Source organism: Nyctereutes procyonoides, unplaced genomic scaffold (genome assembly GCF_905146905.1).
Source record: "Nyctereutes procyonoides isolate TBG_1078 unplaced genomic scaffold, NYPRO_anot_genome, whole genome shotgun sequence".
NCBI lineage: Eukaryota > Metazoa > Chordata > Mammalia > Carnivora > Canidae > Nyctereutes > Nyctereutes procyonoides.
Genome location: NW_026575126.1, coordinates 60,474,093 through 60,497,295, shown reverse-complemented (window position 1 = coordinate 60,497,295; position 23,203 = coordinate 60,474,093). Strand labels below are relative to the sequence as shown.

General features: G+C 49.9%; 1 protein-coding gene across 2 annotated transcripts in view; it reads right to left on the bottom strand.

The window, feature by feature from the left end:
• Nucleotides 1-23,203, bottom strand: part of ITGAL (integrin subunit alpha L) — a 52,295-nt gene that overhangs the window by 5,584 nt on the left and 23,508 nt on the right. The window contains exons 13-31 of one of the 2 annotated variants that reach the window (XM_055341188.1): nucleotides 20,175-20,326; nucleotides 19,690-19,827; nucleotides 19,003-19,200; nucleotides 18,759-18,889; nucleotides 17,056-17,216; nucleotides 16,774-16,925; nucleotides 15,213-15,302; nucleotides 13,645-13,701; nucleotides 13,478-13,551; nucleotides 12,998-13,139; nucleotides 10,632-10,742; nucleotides 10,197-10,276; nucleotides 9,975-10,061; nucleotides 8,238-8,313; nucleotides 3,361-3,474; nucleotides 3,057-3,113; nucleotides 2,863-2,961; nucleotides 2,387-2,482; nucleotides 1,562-1,672 (exon numbers count right to left, since the gene is read on the bottom strand). In XM_055341188.1, the coding sequence (XP_055197163.1) occupies nucleotides 1,562-1,672; nucleotides 2,387-2,482; nucleotides 2,863-2,961; nucleotides 3,057-3,113; nucleotides 3,361-3,474; nucleotides 8,238-8,313; nucleotides 9,975-10,061; nucleotides 10,197-10,276; nucleotides 10,632-10,742; nucleotides 12,998-13,139; nucleotides 13,478-13,551; nucleotides 13,645-13,701; nucleotides 15,213-15,302; nucleotides 16,774-16,925; nucleotides 17,056-17,216; nucleotides 18,759-18,889; nucleotides 19,003-19,200; nucleotides 19,690-19,827; nucleotides 20,175-20,326 (2,126 nt within the window). Of the gene's footprint in view, nucleotides 1-1,561; nucleotides 1,673-2,386; nucleotides 2,483-2,862; nucleotides 2,962-3,056; nucleotides 3,114-3,360; nucleotides 3,475-8,237; nucleotides 8,314-9,974; nucleotides 10,062-10,196; nucleotides 10,277-10,631; nucleotides 10,743-12,997; nucleotides 13,140-13,477; nucleotides 13,552-13,644; nucleotides 13,783-15,212; nucleotides 15,303-16,773; nucleotides 16,926-17,055; nucleotides 17,217-18,758; nucleotides 18,890-19,002; nucleotides 19,201-19,689; nucleotides 19,828-20,174; nucleotides 20,327-23,203 lie in introns of both variants that reach the window. The other variant, XM_055341189.1, reaches the window with a different exon arrangement.

Genomic DNA, 23,203 nt, shown 5'->3' with positions numbered 1-23,203 from the left:
CTGATTGTGCTTAGAGAGACATCAATATAGAATATCCAGTGGGAAATACAAGCTCCCAAGCAGTATATATGCTATTATTCCATTTACATTTTCTTTCTTTTTAAAAGATTTAATTTATTTACTTGACAGAGAGAGAGAGGGGACAAGTAGGCAGAGTGGCAGGCAGAGGGAGAGGGAGAAGCAGACTGCCCGCTGAGCAGGGAGCCTAAGGCAGGGCTCGATCCCAGGACCCTGAGATCATGACCTGAGCTGAAGACAGATGCTTAACTGACTGAGCCACCCAGGTGCCCCCCATTTATATTTTCTATGTGTATATACACAGACACTGACTTTGCTCTCTCTCATGCTCACACATATACTCACACATATATTATTTATTTATTTTAAAACCATATTGGTTTTATTTATTTATTCATTCATTCATTCATGAGAGATACAGAGAGAGAGAGAGAGAGAGAGACAGAGACATAGGCAGAAGGAGAAGCAGGCTCCATGCAGGAAGCCTGATGAAGGACTCGATCTCGGGACTCTGGGATCATGCCCTGAGCCAAAGGCAGATGCTCAACCGCTGACCTATCCAGGCATCTTTTCTTTTCTTTCTTTTCTTTTCTTTTCTTTTCTTTTCTTTTCTTTTTTTTCTTTTTTCTTTCTTTCTCTCTCTTTCTTTTTCTTTTCTTTCTTTCTTTCTTTCTTTCTTTCTTTCTTTCTTTCTTTCTTTCTTTCTTTCTTTCTTTCTTTCTTTCTTTCTTTCTTTCTTTCTTTCTTTCTTTCTTTTGATTTTATTTGTTTATTTGGCAGAGAGAGAGCACAAGCAGGGGGGAAGAGCAAGAAGGCAGAGGGAGAGGGAGAAGCAGACTCCTTACTGAGTAGGGAGTGGGATGTGGGGCTCCATCCCAGGACCCTGGGATCACGACCTGAGCCAAAGGCAGACACTTAATCGACTGAACCACCCAGGTGCCCCTACATATACACATATTTAAACAACAAAATTAGAAGCTGGAAAACGGTTGTTAGTAACCATCCTCTGGGAGTGCAAGGGGAAGAAACTGATTTTCTGTGTTGTCTTTTTCCGGGGTATTTAGTTTTCATATGGAACATCTGCCCTCCACCATTCTTCATCTGGCTACTCCTCCTTCAAACCCCAACTCAAATGCCTCCTCTTCTGGGAGGCCTTCCTGGACTGCCCCAGCCTGAGTGAGGCTTCAGCACACAGGCCCTTGAGTGGAGCCCTGTCTGCCTCCTCCATTAGACTGTGAGCCCTCTATGGCAGGGACCATGTTTGTGGTGTGGGCCTCTGTGTCCCAGCACCCAACCCTTGATGGGCAGAAGCACCCTTCCTTCCTAGGTAGACAGTCCTGGCTCTGCCAGTGCTTGGAGGAGGGAGGGGGAAAGATTTGCTTGCTCTTTGGGCCTGGGGAGCTTTATCTGAAAGAGGGGGGAGGCTGAGGCCCCTTCTAGCTTTAAGGCTCCCCAATCTCAGTATTCTCCGCCCTGACCCCTGCAGAACCCTTTCCCCAGCCAGGTTGTCTCAGCCATGCCCCACGCTCCCAGAAGCTCCCACCTTGTAGAGTGCCACAAAAATCAGCAAGAGCAGCAACAGCCCCCCAATGCTGCTCAGTGCATAGACATGGAGCATTTCCTTTTCATATATGATGTCAACCTTCATGACGACCTGGAGAAGGAAAAGAGAAGGGAACGTAAAGAGCAGGCTTTCACCTCTGACATGCTCGTGAATGGCTAGGTCTTGCGTTTCTGGTTCGGACTGCTTCTGGATACCACCCGGCTGGCCCAGATGTCTCCCTCCAGTGCACCTCCCAGTGTGCAGCCATCAGAGTGAACTAGGAGACATGCACATAACCCATCGGAAGCCCTTACATGGCTTCCCTTAGTCCCAGAATAAAATGCCAGAATCTCGGCTCAGCATGCAAAGCCTTCCGGAGTCCAGCTTGGGCTTGCTTCTTAACTGCAGCTTCCCTTCTCCTGCTCTGACCTGCTTGCTCTCCCACCTGCCTCGCCATCCTCTTGGCTCCGTGGTCTCGCTACTTGCTCTGCTTAGAGCTCGTGCTCACGGTGGGCATTGGGTGGGTACCCTTTGCTGAGATGCCATCAAACTGGCTCTCTGCCTGACATGTCTCAGACGGGTGTCCCTGTGGCCTACTTGCCCACCAGCAGTGGCAGGGAGCTCATGGCATCCAGCAAAGCCTTCACCAAGGCTGACTGCTCTGACCGTGGGGAGAGGGTGTACCCTTCTTTGTTCCTGGAGAGCCCAGACCTCCCATGAGGCCCTCCCACTTTTGGCTCTAGCTCTTCTAGCTCTGCCCTGGGGTTCCCCAGACCTCTCTGCTGACCCCTGCTCCCCGGGGCTTCTGAGGAGGCAAAACCATACCTGGGCCATGGAGGCATTGCTGCCATAGAGGTGGAAATGCTTGATGCTGTTGAAGGAGACGGAGAGAGAGCTGCAGAGGCTGACCATGGAGGAGGCCTGTGGGGTATGGGGGAGACGTCAGGCCAGAGAGAATAAGCACCAGAACCCACTGATTTCAGCACCCCACCTCGGCTGAGGTCGGAGAACAGGTCCCAGGGGGTTGCACCACTCCTACTGAGTTCCCTACTGTAGCGTCGTAACGGGTCACTCCCCACAGCTGGAAGGAAACTTTTCCTACAGAGAACCAGCAAGAACCATCCGTAGGCCCGTGAAAACAGCCCTGCACATTTCGAGCACGATTCTCTTTCACCTGCCGCCGTGTAAATATCAGGGCTTTTCGTCCAGGTGGTACAGAATGCAGGAAGCCCATCTGGCAGGGATGCTCGCTCCTGACCCCTTGAGGCCCCCCCAACCTCTATGTTGCCAGCAGGTGCTACCTCAATCTTCTCCACCAGCTCAATAGTCCCGATCACTTTGACGAAGATCTCCTCCTTGTAGACAAATGGGCAGTGGAATCTGGCCCCGGGCAAACAAGGCTGCCAAGAATGAAGAGAGCAGGGGTCAGAGCGGCCTATCTTCCCACCTGCACTCTGCTGGCCCCACCCTGACTTCTGAGCCCACAGGCCAGTACCTCAGCCACACTGGGCAGCCTGTCCAGATCCTCACGATAACAGGTCACAGGAGGCTCCTAGGAATGATGGGATGGAATGAGAGCAGAGAGAGGACACTGGCCCCTTAAGGCTGGAATCTGGCCTCCCTCCCCACTCCATGGATACATGGCATCCCGGTTCACTCCCACTGGCTCCTGGCAGGTGCAGAAATCACTGAGCCCAACAGGATGCATCTACCCTCACTCTCTTCCCACACATCTGTACCCCTTTATGAGCTCACTCCCACGGACCTGGGTGTCTTTCCCTCCTCCAGGCAGTACTCACCATCTCCACATTCCATTTGTGCATGATGGGCCCCTCACTGTGAGATACTGGTACCCCAATCAAGGCCTCCAGGGCAGGCACTTTGTGGTCATAGATAGAAGGCTGAATCCTCACCTAGGACAGAGGACATGGGACCGCAGAGCCCTAAATGCCAGCCACCCCTCCAAATGCCTCTCCAGACACGATCCTCCCTGGCTGAGGCCTGAGCGCCTGCTCTTTGCCAGGCAGAGGGCAATGACAGCTTCATGTGGCCCCTATCTTCAAGGTTTTACAGTGTGGGTTACCTGTGCCTTTCTGCTTTCACCACGGAGCAAATCCTCACATATCCAGCAAGGTACCTCTCAAATATCATTTCTGATGGTTCTGCTGACTCCCCAAGGGGAAGGCAGCTCCCCCTGTGTGTTCCCATAGCGTACTACATCCCCCGCAGGATGGCTAAGTATGTACTTGTGTGTCTGTCTCCTCTGGACTGCGTGCTTGGTGACTGTGGCTTCTTTCACTTGCAATTCCCTGCTGCATACTACTGAGCACATAGCAGGCCTCCAGAAATGTCATTTTTTGAATGAGTGAAAGAATGAAGGCAAGGATACATGTGAAAACTATTTGCACAATGCAGGTTGGGAAAGATTCATTTTGGTGAGGACACCACACAGATTGAAGAAATACATCCTGAGTACCTGTTAGATGAAAAAGCCTACTGTGTGGGGCTGGAAGACCCAGAAGTGGAGAAGAAAGTGACAAAAGAGCAGCACCAATGAACATCTCAGGGAGGTCCCGCAGGGAAATATATGTCCAGTTTGAGAGGTTCTAGCATTATTCATTTGACACACTTTTACAGACACTTGAAAAATGTCAGGTAAATTAAATTTAAAAGGCCTTATGTCAGAGGCAGCATTTGAATTTAACTGTGAAGGACAGAGAGGAGTGGAACAGATGAAGATGGGGAGTGGCATCCAGGAAGAGAAAATGTGGACAGTTAGGACAGTTAGCACCAGGCAAGTGTGACACAGCTGGAGGTAGGGGCTGGGACCAAGAGACAGGAACTACATCTGGAAAGGAGACCTGGGGTGAGATTGTGTGCCCATGAGGCCTAAGGGCCAGAAATCAGGGGACTCTTAACCGGGTAATGGTGAGGAGGGAAGGCTTGGTGGTAGGGTGCAGTGGGCCCAGAATGGGAGAAAATGGGGAAGGCAGGCCAAGGTTCAAGAAGGAGCCTGCGCCGATGGTTGCAAGAAGGAGGGGAACCTGAGTCTGGGAATTAGTGGAGGCAAAGGAAACAAGAGAATACAGAACTAGGTTGAGGAGGTGGGAGGACCAGCCACGGAGGAAGGACAAATTCACTCAGACTTGGAAGTTTTGCTTGGGGAAAAGGGTGCTTTTGAGCACACCAGGGGTGATGCTGGGTGAGGGGAAAGCAATACATGCTGAGACAAAGCCTCAAGGGGAACAACTGCACTCCCAGATATATACCCAAGAGAAGTCAAATATGTCTGCACCAAAACTTGTACAAGAACGTGCAAGCAGGGGCACCTGGGTGGCTCAGTTGGTTGAGCATCTGCCTTCAGCCCAGGTCATGGTCCCAGGGTCCTGGGATACAGCCTTGAATCGGGCTGGGAGTTTGCTTCTCCCTCTCGGCTGCTTGTGTGCACGCGCGCTCTCTCTCTCTCATATAAATAAATAAAATCTTAAAGAAAACCTCAAAACATTCAAGCAGCATAGTCAATAAAAGCCCCAAAGTGGAAATCACCAAGATGTCCACCAGCTGTTGAATGGACAAATCAAACGCAGCCTACCTCACAATGGAATATTATCTGGCAATAAAAAAGAATATGGTAGTGGGACAGGCTACAACAAGGATGACCCCTGAAAACACTATGTAACCAAAGGAAGCCAGTCATAAAGGACCCCACACTGGAGGATTCTGCTCCTACATAATGTCCAGAGCAGCCAGGTCTCTGGACAGAGACTAAAGTAGTGGCTGCCAGGAGCTGGGGGAGGAGGGACAGGAGAGCATGTGGGTACAGGGGTCCTTTGTGGAATAATGAAAATCTTCAAAAATTGGATTGTGGTGATGGTTATATAACTTTACAAATATGCCAAAGGCCACTGAACTGTATGCTTTAAAAGCAGATAAATAAAAAAAAATTTTAAAAAGCAGATAAATCATACAGACTGTGACTTGTATCTCATTCTATTATAAAGCTGTTAAAAGACAAAAAAAAAAAATGCAGGGAAGACCTCCCAGTGGAGAGCAGGGACAAGCTGCAAGGACAGGCGCCCTGGAGGAGCAGGAGGGTCACAATGCAGAGTTGTGAGCTGGACGGGGGACTCAGACTGTGGGTAGAGAGACAGGCCACATGGGGACCGGTGCAGAGCAGTCAGTGGCACAAGCATAGGGCATCAGCCTGTTACCAGGGCAGCGAGAAGATGGGGTCATGGGGAGACCACAGAAGAGCAATCACCATTTGCTGAACACTCAGTGTGCTGGGCCTCTGTGATTCTCACTGAATGCAGGATCTCATTCTTTTCTCTCAGGCTGCCTATGTGGCAGGCAGGACTGATATCCCCACTTCAGAGGGGAGGACTGAAGTTCAGGGAGATTAATCTGTCTGAAGTGATGGAGTGGAAAGGCGGGCATTGGAGCCCAGGCTGGGACTCCAGAGACCAGAACTACATTGTTCTATCACCTTCCTTAGATGATGGTGAGAACAACACTGCTAAAACCAGTCACTGGTGACCAATGGCTTATGTGTGGAGTACTGTGTGGAGCACTTAACATGAATTTTCTTATTTGCTCTTCATAACAACCCCATAAGGAGGTCTATTACCATCCCCATTTTACGGATTGAAAAACAGATGCTCACAGAGGTTAAGTAAACAGCCCAAGGCCGCACAGCTTTAAATAGCAGAGCTTCAAAAAGGTTTCAGGTCTGGCTGAAGTTTATACTCCTCACCAGCTTGGGGAGAGGGCCATCATGAGGAAGGAGACCCCCGTGGCCCAGCTGCCCAGGTCTCACTGAATTACCATGCATGTTGAGCTCACTAGAAACCCAAGCAGACCTCCTTGTGGCAAAAAGGGCCTAACAGGACGGCTTCGGGCAAGAGGGAAAGATCACCAGTGTCCCACACTGAGTTGCGTTTAGTTAAAACAGACATGATCAGGCCCTTAGCAAGAGTGGCTGTGTGCTTGGGCCAGGCGGCAGGGAGCCAGATGCATCGCTTAGGATGCTGGAGGGTGGATGGAGGTGTCTAGCCCTGATGACCATCCCGAGAGAGAGAAATGGGGTATGTGGTGCGGGGAGGGGAGCTCAAAGGGTTTGAATGGGTTCCCAGAGGAGTGGGGCAAGAATGCAAGCAGGCTTCCACAGTAGCTGGGGAAAACTCCAGGCTGGGCCACAGCCCCCACCTCAGCCATTAACTACCTCCACTTCCCGGGCACTGGGCAAAGCACTGCATGGGGAGTCAGTAACCCACTTAAACCTCAAGACACCTGGAAGTTCTCATTCCAAATCCCGTTTGTCATAGCAGGGAACCGAGGCATGCACAGTTAAGCCTGTGGCCCAAGGTCACACAGAGCTGGAATGGTAGAGCTGGGGCTTGGATCCATGCCTGTCCAAGTCTTCCCCGCTATTGGTGGGGAAAGGACTGGTCTGCCAAGCTCCTTGGGGAACCCAGAGCCATCCTAGTGAACAACATTAGAAACCAACCCAACTGGCCATTCTCAATGCAAATGAGCATCTGACCTCCCCAAGGGCAGGGAGTTGACTGTTGTGTCTAGGGGAGATGACTCTAGCCTCTGTTCTAAAGGGGCTGCCTGCCTGGGGTTCCTTTCCTGCTGGGCTCCTGCCCCAGTCTGTCCTGATGCCAGCAAGGCCTTTGGTAAGACAGTCTCTCTGGGGCTCAGTCTCCTCCACGGGAAAATGAGAATGCTCTTGGCTTGGTCAATGCCTACTCCTCTCTCAGGGGTTACCTCTAAAAAAGCCTCAGACCCCTCGAGCTTTAGATTCAGGGGCTGTCTTTCTTTGTTTCCATAATGAAGATTGCTATTTCAGCCACGAGCAAGTGACAGATCATTGACTTAGAGGTTAAACACATTAATTTTGGGGGGTGCCTGGGTGGCTCAGTTGGTTGGGCATCTGCCTTTGGCTCGGGTCATGATCCCAGTGTCCTGGGATGGAGCGCCAAGTCAGGTTTCCTGCTGAGCGGGGAGTCTGCTTTTCCCTCTCTCTCTCTCCCTCTGCCCTCCCCACTGCCAGTGCTCTCTCTCTCTCTCTCAAATAAATAAATAAATACAATCTTTAAATAAACAAACAAACAAACAAACACATGAATTTTGGTATTCAAATAAGGGCCTGAATCTGACTCTTCCCCGCTTAGTAGCTGTGTAGCCTGGCAAGCTACTCAACTTTTCTGTGCTGTGGACTTCTTGTCTGTATGCTGGGAATGACAATGCCTCTGCCTTATGGGGCCTCACAGTCAGTGTGAGAATCCTGGGGTGGGGGTCACATACATAAAGCACCAGGCACAGAATTTGGCTCCGGTGAGTGGTCAGGGGCCCTGACTTACTGCTGCCTCCACACCTAAGCTGCAACAGTGGCTCATTAAACATGTGAATGAATAGCTAGGTTGTCTCTCATAGTGCTTCTGCCTCTCAAGTTCTGCGATCCCACTGACAACGCATCCAGCACCGGAAAGGAGCTGTGCAGCCACTGGCCACTGGAGGCTGTGAGGCTCTCTAGAAAGGATCACAGCATGGGCAGAGGGAGTTGGGTTCACGGAGGATGGGGCTGTGTCTGGTTGGTCTCTGCAGCCTCTGTCCTCAGGACAGAGTTGGAAAATGTATGACCCAGAAGGGCCTCTCACACAGAAGCTCATACCTGGTAGAAGTGTTCAACAAAGTGCATCTTGGGACCTTTGGGGGTGAAGCCAACATACAGTGTGGAGTTCTCCTTGCTGCAGAGAAAGAGAGAGAGAGGAGTGGGGGTAGAAAGAGGAGGAGATAAGGACCCAGTCTCCAGTAGGTCAGGGGCTCGGGCCTGGGAAGCTCTGAGGGACCCTCTAGGGACCAGGAAGGCATGCTCTCATGGAACCCTTCCAGCACTCTGCTGTTTCCCTTTGGAAAGCAAGGCTCGTGGAAAGGGCCAGTCTGTTGCCCAGTGTCTGGCAGAGGAGGGCCAGGGCTGGAACCCAGGCCAATGTGCCTCTGGAGCTGTGTTTTCCCCACCACACAGGTCCCTGCCTCAGGAGGGTTTCCACTGTCTGCTGGGTTCTCCTGCATAACAGTACCAGCCTCTGGCTTCCTCTCCATCTCATCCATCTAATGACTTCTTAACATCACTGTCTGATCCTGCCACCTCCCCATTTAGAATCTGCCTATGGCCCCCAGCCATTCACAAGGGTCAGGCCCAAAGCTCCTCATGTCCACATCTGCCCACCCAGTGCACCCCACACATACCCGCTGTCCCCTGCACACTCCCTACTTCCCAAATCCACACCATTGCTTGCTGCTTCCTTTTGCCCTATAGTTTTCTCTCTGATGGGGACATCCCTTCTCCTCCCTGGCCCCTGTCTAACCCCTCGAATTCTCCAGACCCCAGTTCAAGCCCCTGCCTCTCTGTGAACCCTTCCACCTCTCCACCAACCCAAATCATCCTTCCTCATTCTAATTTAATACCATACTTCAGACAGTATCATTATGTATGGCATTTGTGTTCAAAAGCACCAGAGATCTTGGCTCAGTCACTGTCCCTGTCTTTCTCTCCCTGAGCCAGCTTGAGAAAATTGGTCTGCTTTTCTGGCTTCAATCTCTTTTCTGTCAATGAGAAAATCCAACGGGTCATCCCCATGGGTCCTTCCTGCCATAACCTTCTGAGACTCACTGATTCTGTGTGCACATGAACTTGGCCTTTCCTGCCTGCCTATAAGCTTTCTGTGGGCAAAGAGCCACTGTGAACAGTCTCTCCTCATCTCTCTCAGTGCTCCTGACCCCTGGGGGAGGGGCACATCTAGCATGGGGTTTTGGAGTCAGACAGACCCAAATTCAGATGCAGCATCAGTGTTTCCTATCTGTATAACTCTGGATGAGCACCCTTCTCAGAGGCCGCTTGTTCACCAGTAAAATGGAAAGAGGCACGGCTGCCTCATGCCAGGGGCAGCCCCAGCTGTGCAGGGCAGCTGGCACAGGTATCTGACACAAGGTCAGCATACAATGCGCTTTTTCTTCCATCAGTAAACTGCTGATCTCAGAACTCTTAAAGGCCTCCATTCTTTTGCGTGTTGAAAACTCCTGAGGGGGGCACCTGGTTGGCTCAGTGATTGAGCATCTGCCTTTGGCTCAGGTTGTGATCCCAGGGTTCTGGGATTGAGTCCCATATCACGCTCCCTGCAGGGAGCCTGCTTCTCCCTTTGCCTATGTCTCTGCCTCTCTCTCTCATGAATAAATAAATACAATCTAAAAAGAAAAAACAAAAAAAGAAAACTCTTGGGGTTGTGGCTGGAATCAGTTCTAATTACCCCTGGGCAGGAGAGGATGAGGCTTTGAAGGAGAGCCCTGGGAAGCCAGGCTGAGGCCCTGGCTCAGGAGGCTGGGGTTGGGGAGGCTGCTCACAACTTACTCCTCAGTGAGAATGTTGATGGGGTACAGGACTGGGATGGTGGTGGTAGCCAAGTTGTTCTCCAAGAGGCCGGAGTCCTCATTGTGACTGCATTGGGACAAAGCAGAGGGCAGTGTGAGGGAAGGGTGTGGGCAGGACCACCCGGCAGTCTGAGTGGGGAGGGCAGCTATGCCTGTCCGGGGTGGGTTGGGGTGGGGAGACGGCTGCCTGGGGCCTGCTTACCAGATCACATTGGCGTGCAGCTCAACAGAGTCCCCCCAGGAGCTGTTCAGCAGCATATGAAACATCACCTGGATAGCAACCTGGCAGGGGAGAAGAGGGGAATGAAGAGGGATTCACCCCACGGCCCCCATGCCCAGCTGCTGTGATATCAGTGACCACTGGTACTTATCCCCCAAAACAGGTGCTTTAGCCCCGTTGTACAGATGAGGATACAAAACTCCAAATGATACAAAGTCACCTGCTTAAGGTCACAAAATGAATAATCAGACAATCCAGGTTTGTCTGAATCCAAAGTCTAGGCCATCCTTCCCTTTGGGGTGGGAGGTGGACGGGGGTGCTGTTCTTTACCCATCTCCTGCACCCTTCACCCCCCACCCCCACCCCCGAGCCCAGAGCCCTTTAGTGGCTTGGCTCCTAAGGGCTCGAAGCACTCACCACACTGCCTGCTCTAAAGATAGGAGAGCTCACGTTGCAAGAGATGATCCTGTTCATAAGCTTGGCTACCTCAGGAAGCTCCTCGCAGCTCACAGGTATCTGGCTGTGGGGCTGGAGGTGAAAAGAGACGGAACAGACTTGTTAGTGGGCAAGGCTAAGGTTTCCCAAAGCCACCAGCCCTTAGGGCCCATGCCCCTCTGGCTCCATCCCTGCCATTCTCAGAGAGGGGGGCCCAGAGAATCAGGGGCACAGCCAGAGGATTCGTTCAAAGATGTTCACCACAATGCTACTTAAAATTGTAAAATTCCTGAAATGATCGAAGAGTTCCAAGAGATAGGAACGGTTTGGCCCGCTGTACAATCCTAGGAGAGGATACAGGGAGATTGTTAAAATGCCCCTACTACATCTATACAGTCAGCAACCGTTTTTCAAAGAAGCCAGAGCCGGATTCTGGGCTAAGCAGCCCATAGCCATCCATCTTCATCCTCATCTGTGAGGACAGATTTCAGCCTCAGATTGGGGAGGGAATTTGATAAGGAAACAGAGGCCTGCTGACTTCCCCAGGTCCCACCCCTGGGCCCTCTGGCAGGGATCTGGTGAGAATTCGAACACAGGTCTGTCTGACTCCGGATCTTGAGTTCTTTTTTTTTTTTTAAACAATTCTTTAATTTTTTTTTTATTGATTTATGATAGTCACAGAGAGAGAGAGAGAGAGGCAGAGACATAAGCAGGCCCCAATGCACCGGGAGCCCAATGTGGGATTCAATCTCGGGTCTCCAGGATCGCGCCCTGGGCCAAAGGCAGGCGCCAAACCGCTGCGCCACCCAGGGATCCCTTGGATCTTGAGTTCTTAGTCACTCTATTAGATGCCCCGTAAGGAAGCATTTAATGTTGCTGATAAGAATAATTCAAATGTTCGTTGACAGATGACCACTGGATAAATAAATGTGGTCCATCCATACAATGGAGTGTTATTTAGCCTCAAAAAGGAAGCAATCTCGCACATGCTATCACACGGATGCTCCTCACAAACACCATGCTAAGCAAAGAAGACACACAAAAGGACAAACTCGTATGATTCCATTTCTGTGAAAAATCTAGAACAGGCAAATTCATAGAGATGGAAAGTAGATGAGAGATCACCAGAGCGGGGAATGATTGCTTTTGATGGATTGAGAGCTTCTGTTTGAGATGATGGAAAAGTTCTCCAAATGGATGCCAGTGGCACAACATTGTGAATGATCTTAATGTTACTGAATTGTATTTGTAAAGGGTTAAAAGGGCAAATTGCCCATTATGTGTATTTTACCATGATAAACATTTGCTGTAAAAACAAGGAGCAAAAATAACCAAATGGAGAATAAAATGGCAATTACTTAAAACAAATAGAAAATGAACGAATACGCAGTGTGATTTATACGTATGTATAGAGATACACAGCAGGATAAACAACCTAAATATTAAAAGTAGTAACTGCTGAGTTGTAGGAGCATAGGGTGATTGTTTAAACTTCTCTGTGACTTTCAACTTTCTGTGGTAATCATGTATTACTTCTGTTCTAATAATTTAAAAAATAAAAGTTGTATTTAAAACAACCCAGGCCGGGGCACCTGGGTGGCTCAGTGGTTGAGTGTCTGCCTTTGGCTCAGGGTGTGATCCCAGGGTCCTGGGATCAAGTCCCACATCAGGCTCCCCACATGGAACCTGCTTCTCCCTCTGCCTATGCTTCTGCCTCTCTGTGTTTCTCATGAATGAATGAATGAATGAATAAATAAATAAATAAATAATCTTTTTTTAAAAGATTTTTAAAAAATTTATTCATGAGAGACACACAGAGAGAGGCAGAGACATAGGCAGAGAAAGAAGCAGGCTCTATGCAGGGAGCCCAATGCAGAACTCCATCCTGGGACTCCAGGATCATGCCCTGGGCCGAAGGCAGGCACTCAACTGCTGAGCCACCCAGGCATCCCATAAATAAATAATCTTTAAAAAATAAATAAATAAAATAAAACAACCCAGGCCACCCTGCAAAAACACATTGGTCACCTTAGGTAGGAGGGAGCCTGAGCTCACTAAATCTGTGTACACCTTCCTGGTCACCAGATCCAAGAGCTTGTCACACTCTCCATTCCATGCAACCCTCTTGCTAGCCCTGCAGGTGTCCCCAGTCTCACTGGTGGCAGGATCTGAGGCCCACAGAGGGTGAGGGTGGCCATCAGGCTGAGAACCCGGATGAGGGCCTAAGGCTTCTACACACCATCTGCTGCCTATATCTTCAGGCTGTACTGTCTGCCTGAGGCTCTCTGATGGGAGCAGAAGCTTCAGGAACAGGTATGGCCTTGGGCAGGCCCTGCTTTGGCACTCACCTTGAGCATCTCTACTTTGCGGAAGGAGAGTCCCTGGGGGAAGCTCAGATTGAGGTGGACCGAGTAAGCGTCTTCTCTCAAGTTACTCAGTATCAGCTCCACGGAGAGGCTGGTAGAGGGGATCAGGCGCAGGACTCTGGATCTGGGGGCAGGGCCAGGGAAAAGTTACGGGGGCCAAGGTAAAGGAAGCAGGATAGAGATGGGGCTTTCAGAAGTGAAGGATCAACTAGGTTAGAAAAAATGAATACATCAACATCAGCTGTTGCACATAGGCTGAGCAATTCGACTTCATCAGATCCTCACAGGCGTGCCCAAGGGACTGGAATATCTCAGAGAGGAGAACTAAGGCCCACAGGACAGATCTAGTGAATGCAGATGGAGTCCTTCTGACTCAAAGCCCCCCTGCTCTTTGGAGCACACAGGAGCTGCCTCAGGAAAACACCAGGTGGAAGAAGAGGGCCTGGGGGCTTGAGGCCTTACCCTGCTGGGGAGAACGAGAGCCCTAGGTCTGCCTCACACTTCTTGTCCTCCCCGCAGTTCTTCTCAAAAGGGATCTGAAAAGCCAAGAAGAGAGATGAGGAGGCTCAGGCCCCAGACCCAGGAGGGAGGGACCCTGGCCTCTCCAGCTGCCCCCCTTCTCTTCTTACCTCCGTGTTCGCTACGTGTGGTAAGGGTCTCAGGATGGGCCGGATGTCCCTGTCCAGCTGAGCACAGAGTGGTGGGAGGGCCGGGAGGCAAGACAGATTAGCTGAAGCAGCAGAACTCTTAAAGGAGGGCTCAGGGGGCTCAGAGCTGGGGACTCAGCTGGGCCGACTTGGTCGGCCCCTCTCAGGAGCCAAAGCCTGCCCCAGGCAGCACTTCACCCTCCTGATTTGGCCCAAGGAGCCCTGGGACAGGAGGCTGTGCTTCTGAGGCTCTTAGTTAGTTGCGGCCATGTGACCAGTGAGATGTATGTGTAAGCATCACGTGGATTTTCAGGACCTAAAAGGGCAGGCATGTGCTCTTCCACCCTCTTTCCCACATACTGTGCTCCCAACACCCACAAGCTCTGGCATTTCTGTTGTCTGTGCTCACGCTATGCCTTCTTTCTGAATTCCCACCTCCCCTTCTATACCTGGGGACTTTAAGGGTTTCATCTTGGGGGGAGGCTTTCCTTGTCCCCTACACATGTCACACAAGATTATATGGCCACACTGTATCTAGCTTTACCACAGCCTTACACAGCATGTCGTGACTGTCTGTTGACTTCAGAGCAAACTGTGAACCTCTTCTGGGTAGGGAATATATTTTATTTACCTCAGTGGAGCCAGTACCCAGAATAGGGATTAGCACAGGCCAGTGCTCAATCAACTTTCCTTAAGTGCCTGATGAGCACCTGGTGGGCAGGGGCTTCAATTTTTGGTGAGCACGCCATCATTCCCTTCACATCTCAGGAGGGTGAGCATGCATGGGGGAGTGCTCAATGCATGCCGCCAAAAGCCATGAGAAAGCATGCACTTAGCAGTCACGGTGCTCCAGCTCTAGGAGAGGCCTCACAACTTATTTTATTATGAGGACACAGTCCCAGAGAGGGACAGAACCTGCTCAGGTGTTCACAGCAAGAGAAACAAAATCCACATTTTTGGTCTGGTGGGTCCAGGCTCTTTCCACCAGATCCTGCTGCCTTCAGACAGAAGCTAAACCACCAGCTGAGTGTCAAGGGTTTGAGGAGAGGAAATCTGGCTTTGGCCCTGGATGAGGAGTGTGTGATCAAGTAGATGAGAATAGATACTGCTTTTCTCTTCTGTTATATCATTATGGCACCCCGATTCGGCTTTGAGGAAACTACTCAATCTCAAGGGAATACACTTTGGTGAAAAGGCTGACCAGGGTGCCCTGTATTCCTGGAACTTGCACCATGAGCAGTTCTAGGACCCTGGTGAGGTCTGAAACTGATGCTTAGTAGAGACCTGGAGTAGATCCACTAGAGGTGCCATGTCCTGAAGAGTTCATTCATTATTTCTTCCTCTCAGGAGCTCCCAGAGCCTCCACTTAAGCTCCCCTTTCTTCCCAGTCTTGCTTTGCCAAATATGAGTTCCCATATGTTCCTTTCCTGCTGAAGTAGCTGTATTTGGTTTCTAGTGCTTAAAGCCAAAGACTTCTATAATACAGTCTTGCTAACCTGAAATTCTACTCTCCCCTGTTTCCTATACATTCCTGAGTGATCTCTTCTTACCGCACGTTGGTCCCTCGGTGTCTCTTCTTCCTCCCAGAGAGAGAAATTTAGAGAGACGTTGATGGGAGAGATGAGGTCTTGAATGCACACCTGAGGGTGATGAGAACCACCTACACTGTGAGTTTAGTCTTCCAATTAAATGCTCACCTTGTTCCTGCTTTACAAATGATGAGGTTCTAGCACCAGGGATTTATCATAGGCCTGGGGTTGCTTCTCAGCACAAATATCATCCTCAGCCCCAATTCCCATGGCAGACATCGCTGGTCAACCACCCCACTTTTCCCAGAGTTCTGACCAAAGCCCCTAAATCCCTGTCAAACCGTTCTAGGCAACTATTATCAAAGTTTGCACAAGAAAATAATATTTTAGAATAACTAGAATATCCTAGTTCCTTGAGAACAGGGATAGGTCTTGACCTTTTATGTTATTACAAGTCCCTCACACTGGCAATTTGCAGGCACCCAATCATCTTCACCTGAACTCCTTCATCAACCTGAAGAGGCAGGCATTATAAACCCCACATCAGAGATGCGGAACATGAGGTCAAAAAAGGTGACCCAAGTTTCCTAAGGACTAAAGCTAGGAAGTGAGTCAAAATCCGTCCAATTCCCAAGTCCAAGGTATTCCCATTATGACACACTACCTCTTCTCTGGCAAATTTATGTTGAAAACTTCCACCTTTTGTGGGGGGTGGGGTGTAAGGAAGCAGAGGGATTCTGAGTGCAGGAATAAATGAATGGCACGGGGTGATGGGTATTTGGGGGCTCACTAAGCTATTTTTTTCTGCTTTTGTATGTTTGAAATTCCCCATAACAAAAAATTTAAAATGAACCTCAAAATCTTTTTGTTTTTAGAGAGCAGAGGTGAGGGACAGAGGAAGAGGGAGAGAGAGAATCCCAAGCAGACTCCACGCTGAGCGCAGAGCCCAACACGGGGCTCAATCCCACGGCCCTGAGATCACGACCTGAGCCGAAATCAAGAGTTGGACATTTAACCAATGGAGCTATCCAGATGCCCCTGAATTTCAAAATCTTATACACCAATCCCATACTCAGTGTCTTATGAAATATTTAAAGCATCAGGATAATTTGCCATCAACCCTAACTTTACATGGGACTGTTAGAAGCAAACTGAATTTGGGCGTCTCAGCAGGTGCTCAAACTAATATTTAAAAAACTTTTTCTGTGATGGATGTTAATATAAATGACCACATGTACCTGACAAATAAGGATGTACTGCTGTGACTCAATATTTTGTAGCTATTAAAATAATTATGAAAAGCTGGGTAGCAGCATTAATATATGATATGTGGAAAAATTACGGGAAAAATGGGAAGTACTTTCTAATGGCAACCATGTTAAAAAGCACCTCCATCCATAGGCTAAGGATTAGAGAAAGTGTGCTAACGGTATTATTACCACTATTACACAGCTGAGGAAATGGTGGTGTAGAGAGAAAGGACTTGTGACCCAGCTGGACGGTGACCAAGCTGAGCCTTGCACCGAGGTCACCGAGATCACCACCCCCTTACTTCCCAGGGCAGCACTGATGACTCCCTTACCGGGAAGTGAAACCAGAGCTTGATACAGGACCAGTCTCTGGTGACCGCTATGTTCCCGCTGAGTTCCTGTCTCCCTCCTGGGAACAGCCCCCGGCTTCTGGTCCGATGGCCATCCAGCTGCAGAGTGTAAATGAGATTGGCAACCAGGTGACCTGGGCAGGGAAAAAAGGAGTTGAAGGGTGGCAGTGGCGGGGGGCAGGGGGAGGTGGTGGGTGATCCTGGGGCCATAAGCCTGAATTTGGGGTGGGCAGCTATTCTGGGGCATGAGGGAACAGCACTCACCTCGAAATTGGAGGGTGAGAGGCTTGACCTGGAAACAGACTGTGACATTAACTCCTTCTTTCTTCTTGTTACTGGTTGAATGGGAGCATTCCACTTCATGCACTGGGATCTCCGCCGGGAAGAAGGATATATGAGTGAGGATATCCACCACAGGCCGGGAGCTGCAGAGCAGAAAACAACCAACTCTCTCTCTCTCTTTCTCTTTCTCTCTCTCTCTGGGCCTCAACTGCAATCCCCAGTCAGACCCAGGGTTCCTTCTACCAGCATCCAGAGGACTCTCCTCCCTGAAAGCAGACCCCAACCTCACTGTCTCCTCGAAATGGTAGTAATAACGATAATTCATTAGGGCTTCCCAGTTCTTCCTAGCAGCCTTCTGACCCATTTTTCATATGGAACAATGAGCTTTTGCAGGGAGACGGGGCATTTGAAACCCAGAGAAGGAGACAGAGACAGAGAATCCCAAGCAGGTTCCATGCCCAGCACAGAGCCCACAGGGCTCAATCTCACCACCCTGAGATCACGACCTGAGCTGAAATCAAGAGTCAGATGCTCAACTGACTGAACCACCCAGGGCCCCCAGAAGAGTGAGCTTTTAGAAAGAGAAGTCATACCGAGCAACTTCCATGCTTATAATGCTTCACTGATGCCACATGGAGTTGAGAATAAAATCCAAACTTGTTACTATCCATACCACGCTGCCTGTTCTCCCATCTTATTTCCTCCCACCCTCTTCCTTGGCTGATGTTACAGACTTTGCCTGGCTCATGGCCTCAGCACATCTTGAGCTTTCTACACTGAAGGCTCTAACTCGAGATTTCTGCAAGCCTGACTCCTTCTCCTTTTCCAAGTCCCAGCTCAAATATCACCTCCTCAGAGAGGTTGTTCTTGGCCACCCAATCTAGAGGAAGGCTCCCGTATTCACAGAAGTGCTGACTCCTAGCACTCACCACAATTTGTAATCACCTACCTGTGTGCTTAATTTTTTATTATGTATTTCCCCACATAGACACTCTATACCCAATGCCTGGTTCAGTATTTAAAACACAGCAGGGGGATGTCTGCATGGCTCAGTGGTTGAGCACCTGCCTTTGGCCCAGGGCGTGATCCTGGAGTCCCAGGATCGAGTCCCACATCGGGCTCCATGCATGGAGCCTGCTTCTCCCTCTGCCTATGTTTCTGCCCCTCTCTCTGTGTCTCTCATGAATAAATAAATAAAATCTTTAAAAAAAAGAAAAAGAAAACACAGCAGGTACTCTAGAAATGTCTACTCATTATATGATGTTACACCATGCCTCCAGTAACGGGAAGACAGGGGAAAGGCAGGAAATGTCATCATCATGTCAAGGATGAGAAACTGAGGTCCTGAGGAGCTAAGTGACTGGGGTAAGATAGATCACCCAAAAAGTAGACGGCAGAGCTTCTACTTGAATCCAGATGACCATGTTCTTTTTTTTTTTTCCAGGTGACCATGTTCTAGAGCCATCACAGGATATTGTTTTTCAAGGAGGTTTTATTGTCAGATAGGCCTGGGTTCAAATCCTACGCTGCCATTAAATTGTTAGCTGTTTAAATCAGAGTAAGACATGAAGGCTGTGTAGGAAAAGAACCTCTCTGACAAGGTTGGAGACAGACCAGAGGAGTCCCACCTACTACATGGGTAGCTGTTCAAAGGATGAGAGCTGAGATTCTCAGCCCCATCTTACCTGAGTACGATCACCTGCCCCTCGGCTCCCACGGCCACGTCTGTCAGGCCATCTCCTCCAAGGTCTTTTACCCCATGGATGGAGCGTCCGAACCATTGAATTCCTGAGAACACTTGGATCCCCTCTATCCGCTGAGACCAAGAGAAAAATTTGCGAGCTAAGCCTGGAGGATAAGAGTCAGGCCAGGCCAGTGGGGCCTGGGCTGGGAGGCAGGGCTTGGGTTGGCAGGCAAGGTGCCTCTCACCTGACTCGGCTGGGGGCTCAGCCCACCATGCTGCCCGTTGAAGATGTACACAGCCCCATTCTCCTCCAGAGGGGCCCCCACCGCCACGTCCACCAGCCCATCCCCGTTGATGTCAGTCAGGGCAGTGATGGCTGCTCCAAACCGCCCAAGCGGATAGCCGGGTTCCCCCTGCAGTTCCGAGACAGCTTCGAACCCCAGCTGGGAAGGAGCAAAGTGATAGGTCCCACCTCAGTCACTGGGCAAGCAGCAAGTGTTTGCAGGGTGTACCCCATGTACGTGGAGAACACTGAAGAAAGGTCGGACATGGTCCCACACAGGCAGACTGACCTGGGCTCAAGTCCCAGCCCCACCCCTTGCTGTCTGGTGACCTTGGAGCTTTGGAAGGTGACCCAGCCTTGCTAAGCCGCAATGTTCCCACTCATGAACGAAAGCTCAGTTTCCTGGAAGCTTACTGTGTGAAGACCAAACGAGCTGTCTTGTAAATAAAAGGTAAATAAAAGGTTTGGCCCTGGGCCTTGCAGAAGGCTTACCTGCTTCCCCGCCCAGCCGCAGTCCTGGTGTCAGCTAGCGTTGTTGGTCTTTCTAAAGCTCTGATTCATTCAGGAGAAGTCTTTCAGAATAACTGGGACCTGGGTTGGCCTGGAATCTGTATCTCCTACCCCTTCCATTCTATGTCCTGGTCCCTACCTGTTTCCTCTGGTAGATAAACACCCGGCCTCCTCTCTGCTCCCCATAGAACAAGGGAGCTCCGATCAGCAGCAACTCCGTCTCCCCATCTTGGTCTATGTCAACACCACACAGCTCGCCACCAAAATAAGAGCCAATCTGCAGGGAGAAAGAGATGTCTGAGGATGCACCTGTGAGCTGGGCTCCTCCTCCTCCTCAGCCGTACCATGTCCATCTCACTTTGATCCCTCAAATGCAGGTGCGTGTCCTCCCCCCCTCAGAGCCTGTGTGAGTCCGGACAAGGTGGGCTCTCTGAGGTTCAGTTTCTTAAGCTAGCAGGTGAAGATGACAACACTTACCTCAGAGGGTTCTGTGGGGACTGAATATGACAGGGCTTGGCACAGGGCCTGCGGCACAGTGAGTGGCTGAGTGCTCGCAGCTGGCAGGGCACATAACCAGTGCTATACCAGTCCCTGATCCGCAGATGCCCCTGAGGGCATGCTCACCTGGTTCCCATCTATTTTCTGGATCTGGCTCCAGTGTTCTTTGTCCTTTGACTCCTGGAACAGCACCACCCGCCCCACATGCTGGTATCGGGGGGCTCCAGCTGCCAGCAGCGAAGTGAGCCTTCGGGAGTATAGCCAGGTCACTGTGTAACCTGAGGGGGATGGAGAGAGAGAGAGAATGGGAGAGAGGGAGGGAAGGGGTTTGGAATTAGAACCACAACGGCTGCTGGAAGGAGGTAAAACCCAGAGGCAAAAAAGGGAGAGACTCTGGGAAACTGGGTTTGTAGCAAAGATGCATTGAAACAGTCAGAGGGCCTTCTCCTGAGAAAAGGAGCCATGTGCTCTGAGTGGCACAAATCCTGCCATCTTGGTTCAAAGCTGCATTTCTCAAACTGTGGACAACACATAGGCCCAGGAAAAAGCAGCCATGTATGACAGGCTCAACATGGTGCAACTTCCTGAGCCTCAGCTGACCCGAAGTTTGGTAGGGGAGACTACACTTTCTAAAAACAATAAAATGAAGGGGCGCCTGAGTGGTTCAGTCAGTTGGGTGTCTGCCTCCAGCTCAGGTCATGGTCCCAGGGTCCTGGGATCGAGTCCCGCACCAGGCTCCCTTCTCAGTGGGGAGCCTGCTTCTCCCTCTCCCTCCTGCTCCCCCCACCCCAATCATACTCTCTCCCTCTCTCAAATAAGTAAATAAATAAGATTTATTTATTTATTCATGAGAGACAGAGAGAGAGAGAGAGAGAGAGAGAGAGAGAGAGAGAGAGAGAGGCAGAGACACAGGCAGAGGGAGAAGCAGGCTCCATGCAGGGAGCCCGACATGGGACTTGATCCCTGGACCCCGGGATCACTCCCTGAGCTGAAGACAGACACTCAACCACTGAGCCACCCAGGCATCCCAGGTTATTTCTTCTTGAAGGAGCAACATTGCTGGCAGTATACTGAAAGACACAAAGCTCCTTGAAGGCAGTTAGGAGCTATAGTATAAGTGGAGTGGTTACTAGACCAGACCTTGGGGTTACACCACCTAGGCTCCACTTACTTGTTCTGTGACCTTGGGCAAGTTATTTAAATTGTCCTGGGATCAGTTCTTTCATCTATAAAACAGAGGTAATAGGGATGCCTGGTGACTCAATCAGTTGAGCGACTGACTCTTAATTTTGATTCAGGGTCATGATCTCAGGCTCCTGGATTGAGCCCCACATCAGGCTCCATGCTCAACAGGGAGTCTGCTTAGGATTCTCCCTCTCCCTCTGCCCTTTCCCCTGCTCATGCTCTCTTTTACCCTCAAAACTAAAAAAAAATAAAATCTTAAAAAAAATAGAACGGGCAGCCCAGGTGGCTCAACAGTTTAGCACCGCCTTCAGTCCAGGGCCTGATCCTGGAGACCCAGGATCGAGTCATATGTCAGGCTCCCTGCATGGAGCCTCTTTCTCCCTCTGCCTGTGTCTCTGCCTCTCTGTGTGTCTCTCATGAATAAATAAATAAAATCTTAAAAAAAAGAAATAACAAAAATACCTACTTGTAGGGTTGTTGTAAGAATAAAATGAGATAAAATAAGATAAAATATGTCAATATATGTCATGCACTTAGACCAGTGCCTGGCACATAATACTTACTCAGTAAAAAAAAAATGTTGAGAGATTGAGAAATCATAGAGGATAGCCTTCCTTAGAAGGGTATATGCAAGATGAATGGCACCAATTTTCCCAAGGAAATTATGTAATAAAGTCTAAGTGTTTTGTGAGTTTAATAAAGACATGGTCCACCCCTATACAGGGGTCATGGATAAGGCCAGGTGATGGGTTTCTAGGTAGATCCCGGAAGCAGTGCTATCCCAGGGCTCTTGGAGCCAGTCTATGCCTTGACACAGCGTGACTATGTGAGCATGAACCAGAAGAACTATAACTTCTGTACACAAATGTGAGGCCTCTCTACCGTCTGAGCCTGGCATCCCCTTGGGTGGACCAGGAGCCACAGAGCTGTGCAGGATAAGCTCACAACAGTGACACCCCAAGGCAGAGAGAAACAACAGCAAGTGTGGACTGACCAGGCGCCTTTGCTCTGTGCTTGGCCATCTGAAGAACTCTTGAGGTGAATCAATCTTTGAGTTCCTGGACAATTCAAGAGGAGGAAGCCTCAGGGAAGAACTGCTGGTCCTCCTACTAATGAGACAGGTTGCTATTAAACGAACCCAGCGTTTAATTTATGGGTAAGACATAGAAACGTTGCTGGGTAGGCAAGCTTGAGCAAGCTTAGGATGGGATGGTTTGAATAATGCTGGCTGGAACTGGTCTACAAGGGTGGTCCTTAACTAACTAGAGATTTAGGTTGGGGGGGAATACTGGCTTTGTGTGTTAAAGTTAGGTAAAGGAGGCAATTGGGGGATATGAGCTAAGGGGTGGCTGGGTGGCATGCAAAAGGCCTGCTCACAGGCCACTTGTTTGCTACCTGTAGGAAATAGCTCGTCCTGGGAGGGTCAGTGTCTCTGAGATTCTGAAGGCCTCAAGATATCCAAGCATCATAAAATACAGAAAATAAAAAACATGACTACTATGCAGCAGAGGGGTTGTTAAGGGAAAAATTAAGAATGTTAGAGCCGGGCAGCCCCTGTGGTGCAGTGGTTTAGCACTGCCTGCAGCCTGGGGTGTGATCCTGGAGGCCTGGATCAAGTCCCATGTCAGGGTCCCTGCATGGAGCCTGCTTCTCCCTCTGCCTGTGTCTCTGCCTCTCTCCCTCTCTGTGTCTCTGTGAATAAATAAATAAGAATCTTTTTTAAAAAAAAGAATGTTAGAGCCATGTTTAAATTCTAAGTGTGTTCATGCTGTTTGCTTAATTGCTTTCCTTATTATTTTAAAAATCAGTAAGTGACTCCTGCCCCTAAGACCAAAAGAATCCAGCAGAAAAGAAAAGTACTTGGGCAGCCCCGGTGGCTCAGTGGTTTAGTGCCACCTTTGGTCCAGGGCGTGATCCTGGAGACCTGGGATCGAGTCCCATGTCAGGCTCCCTGCATGGAGACTGCTTCT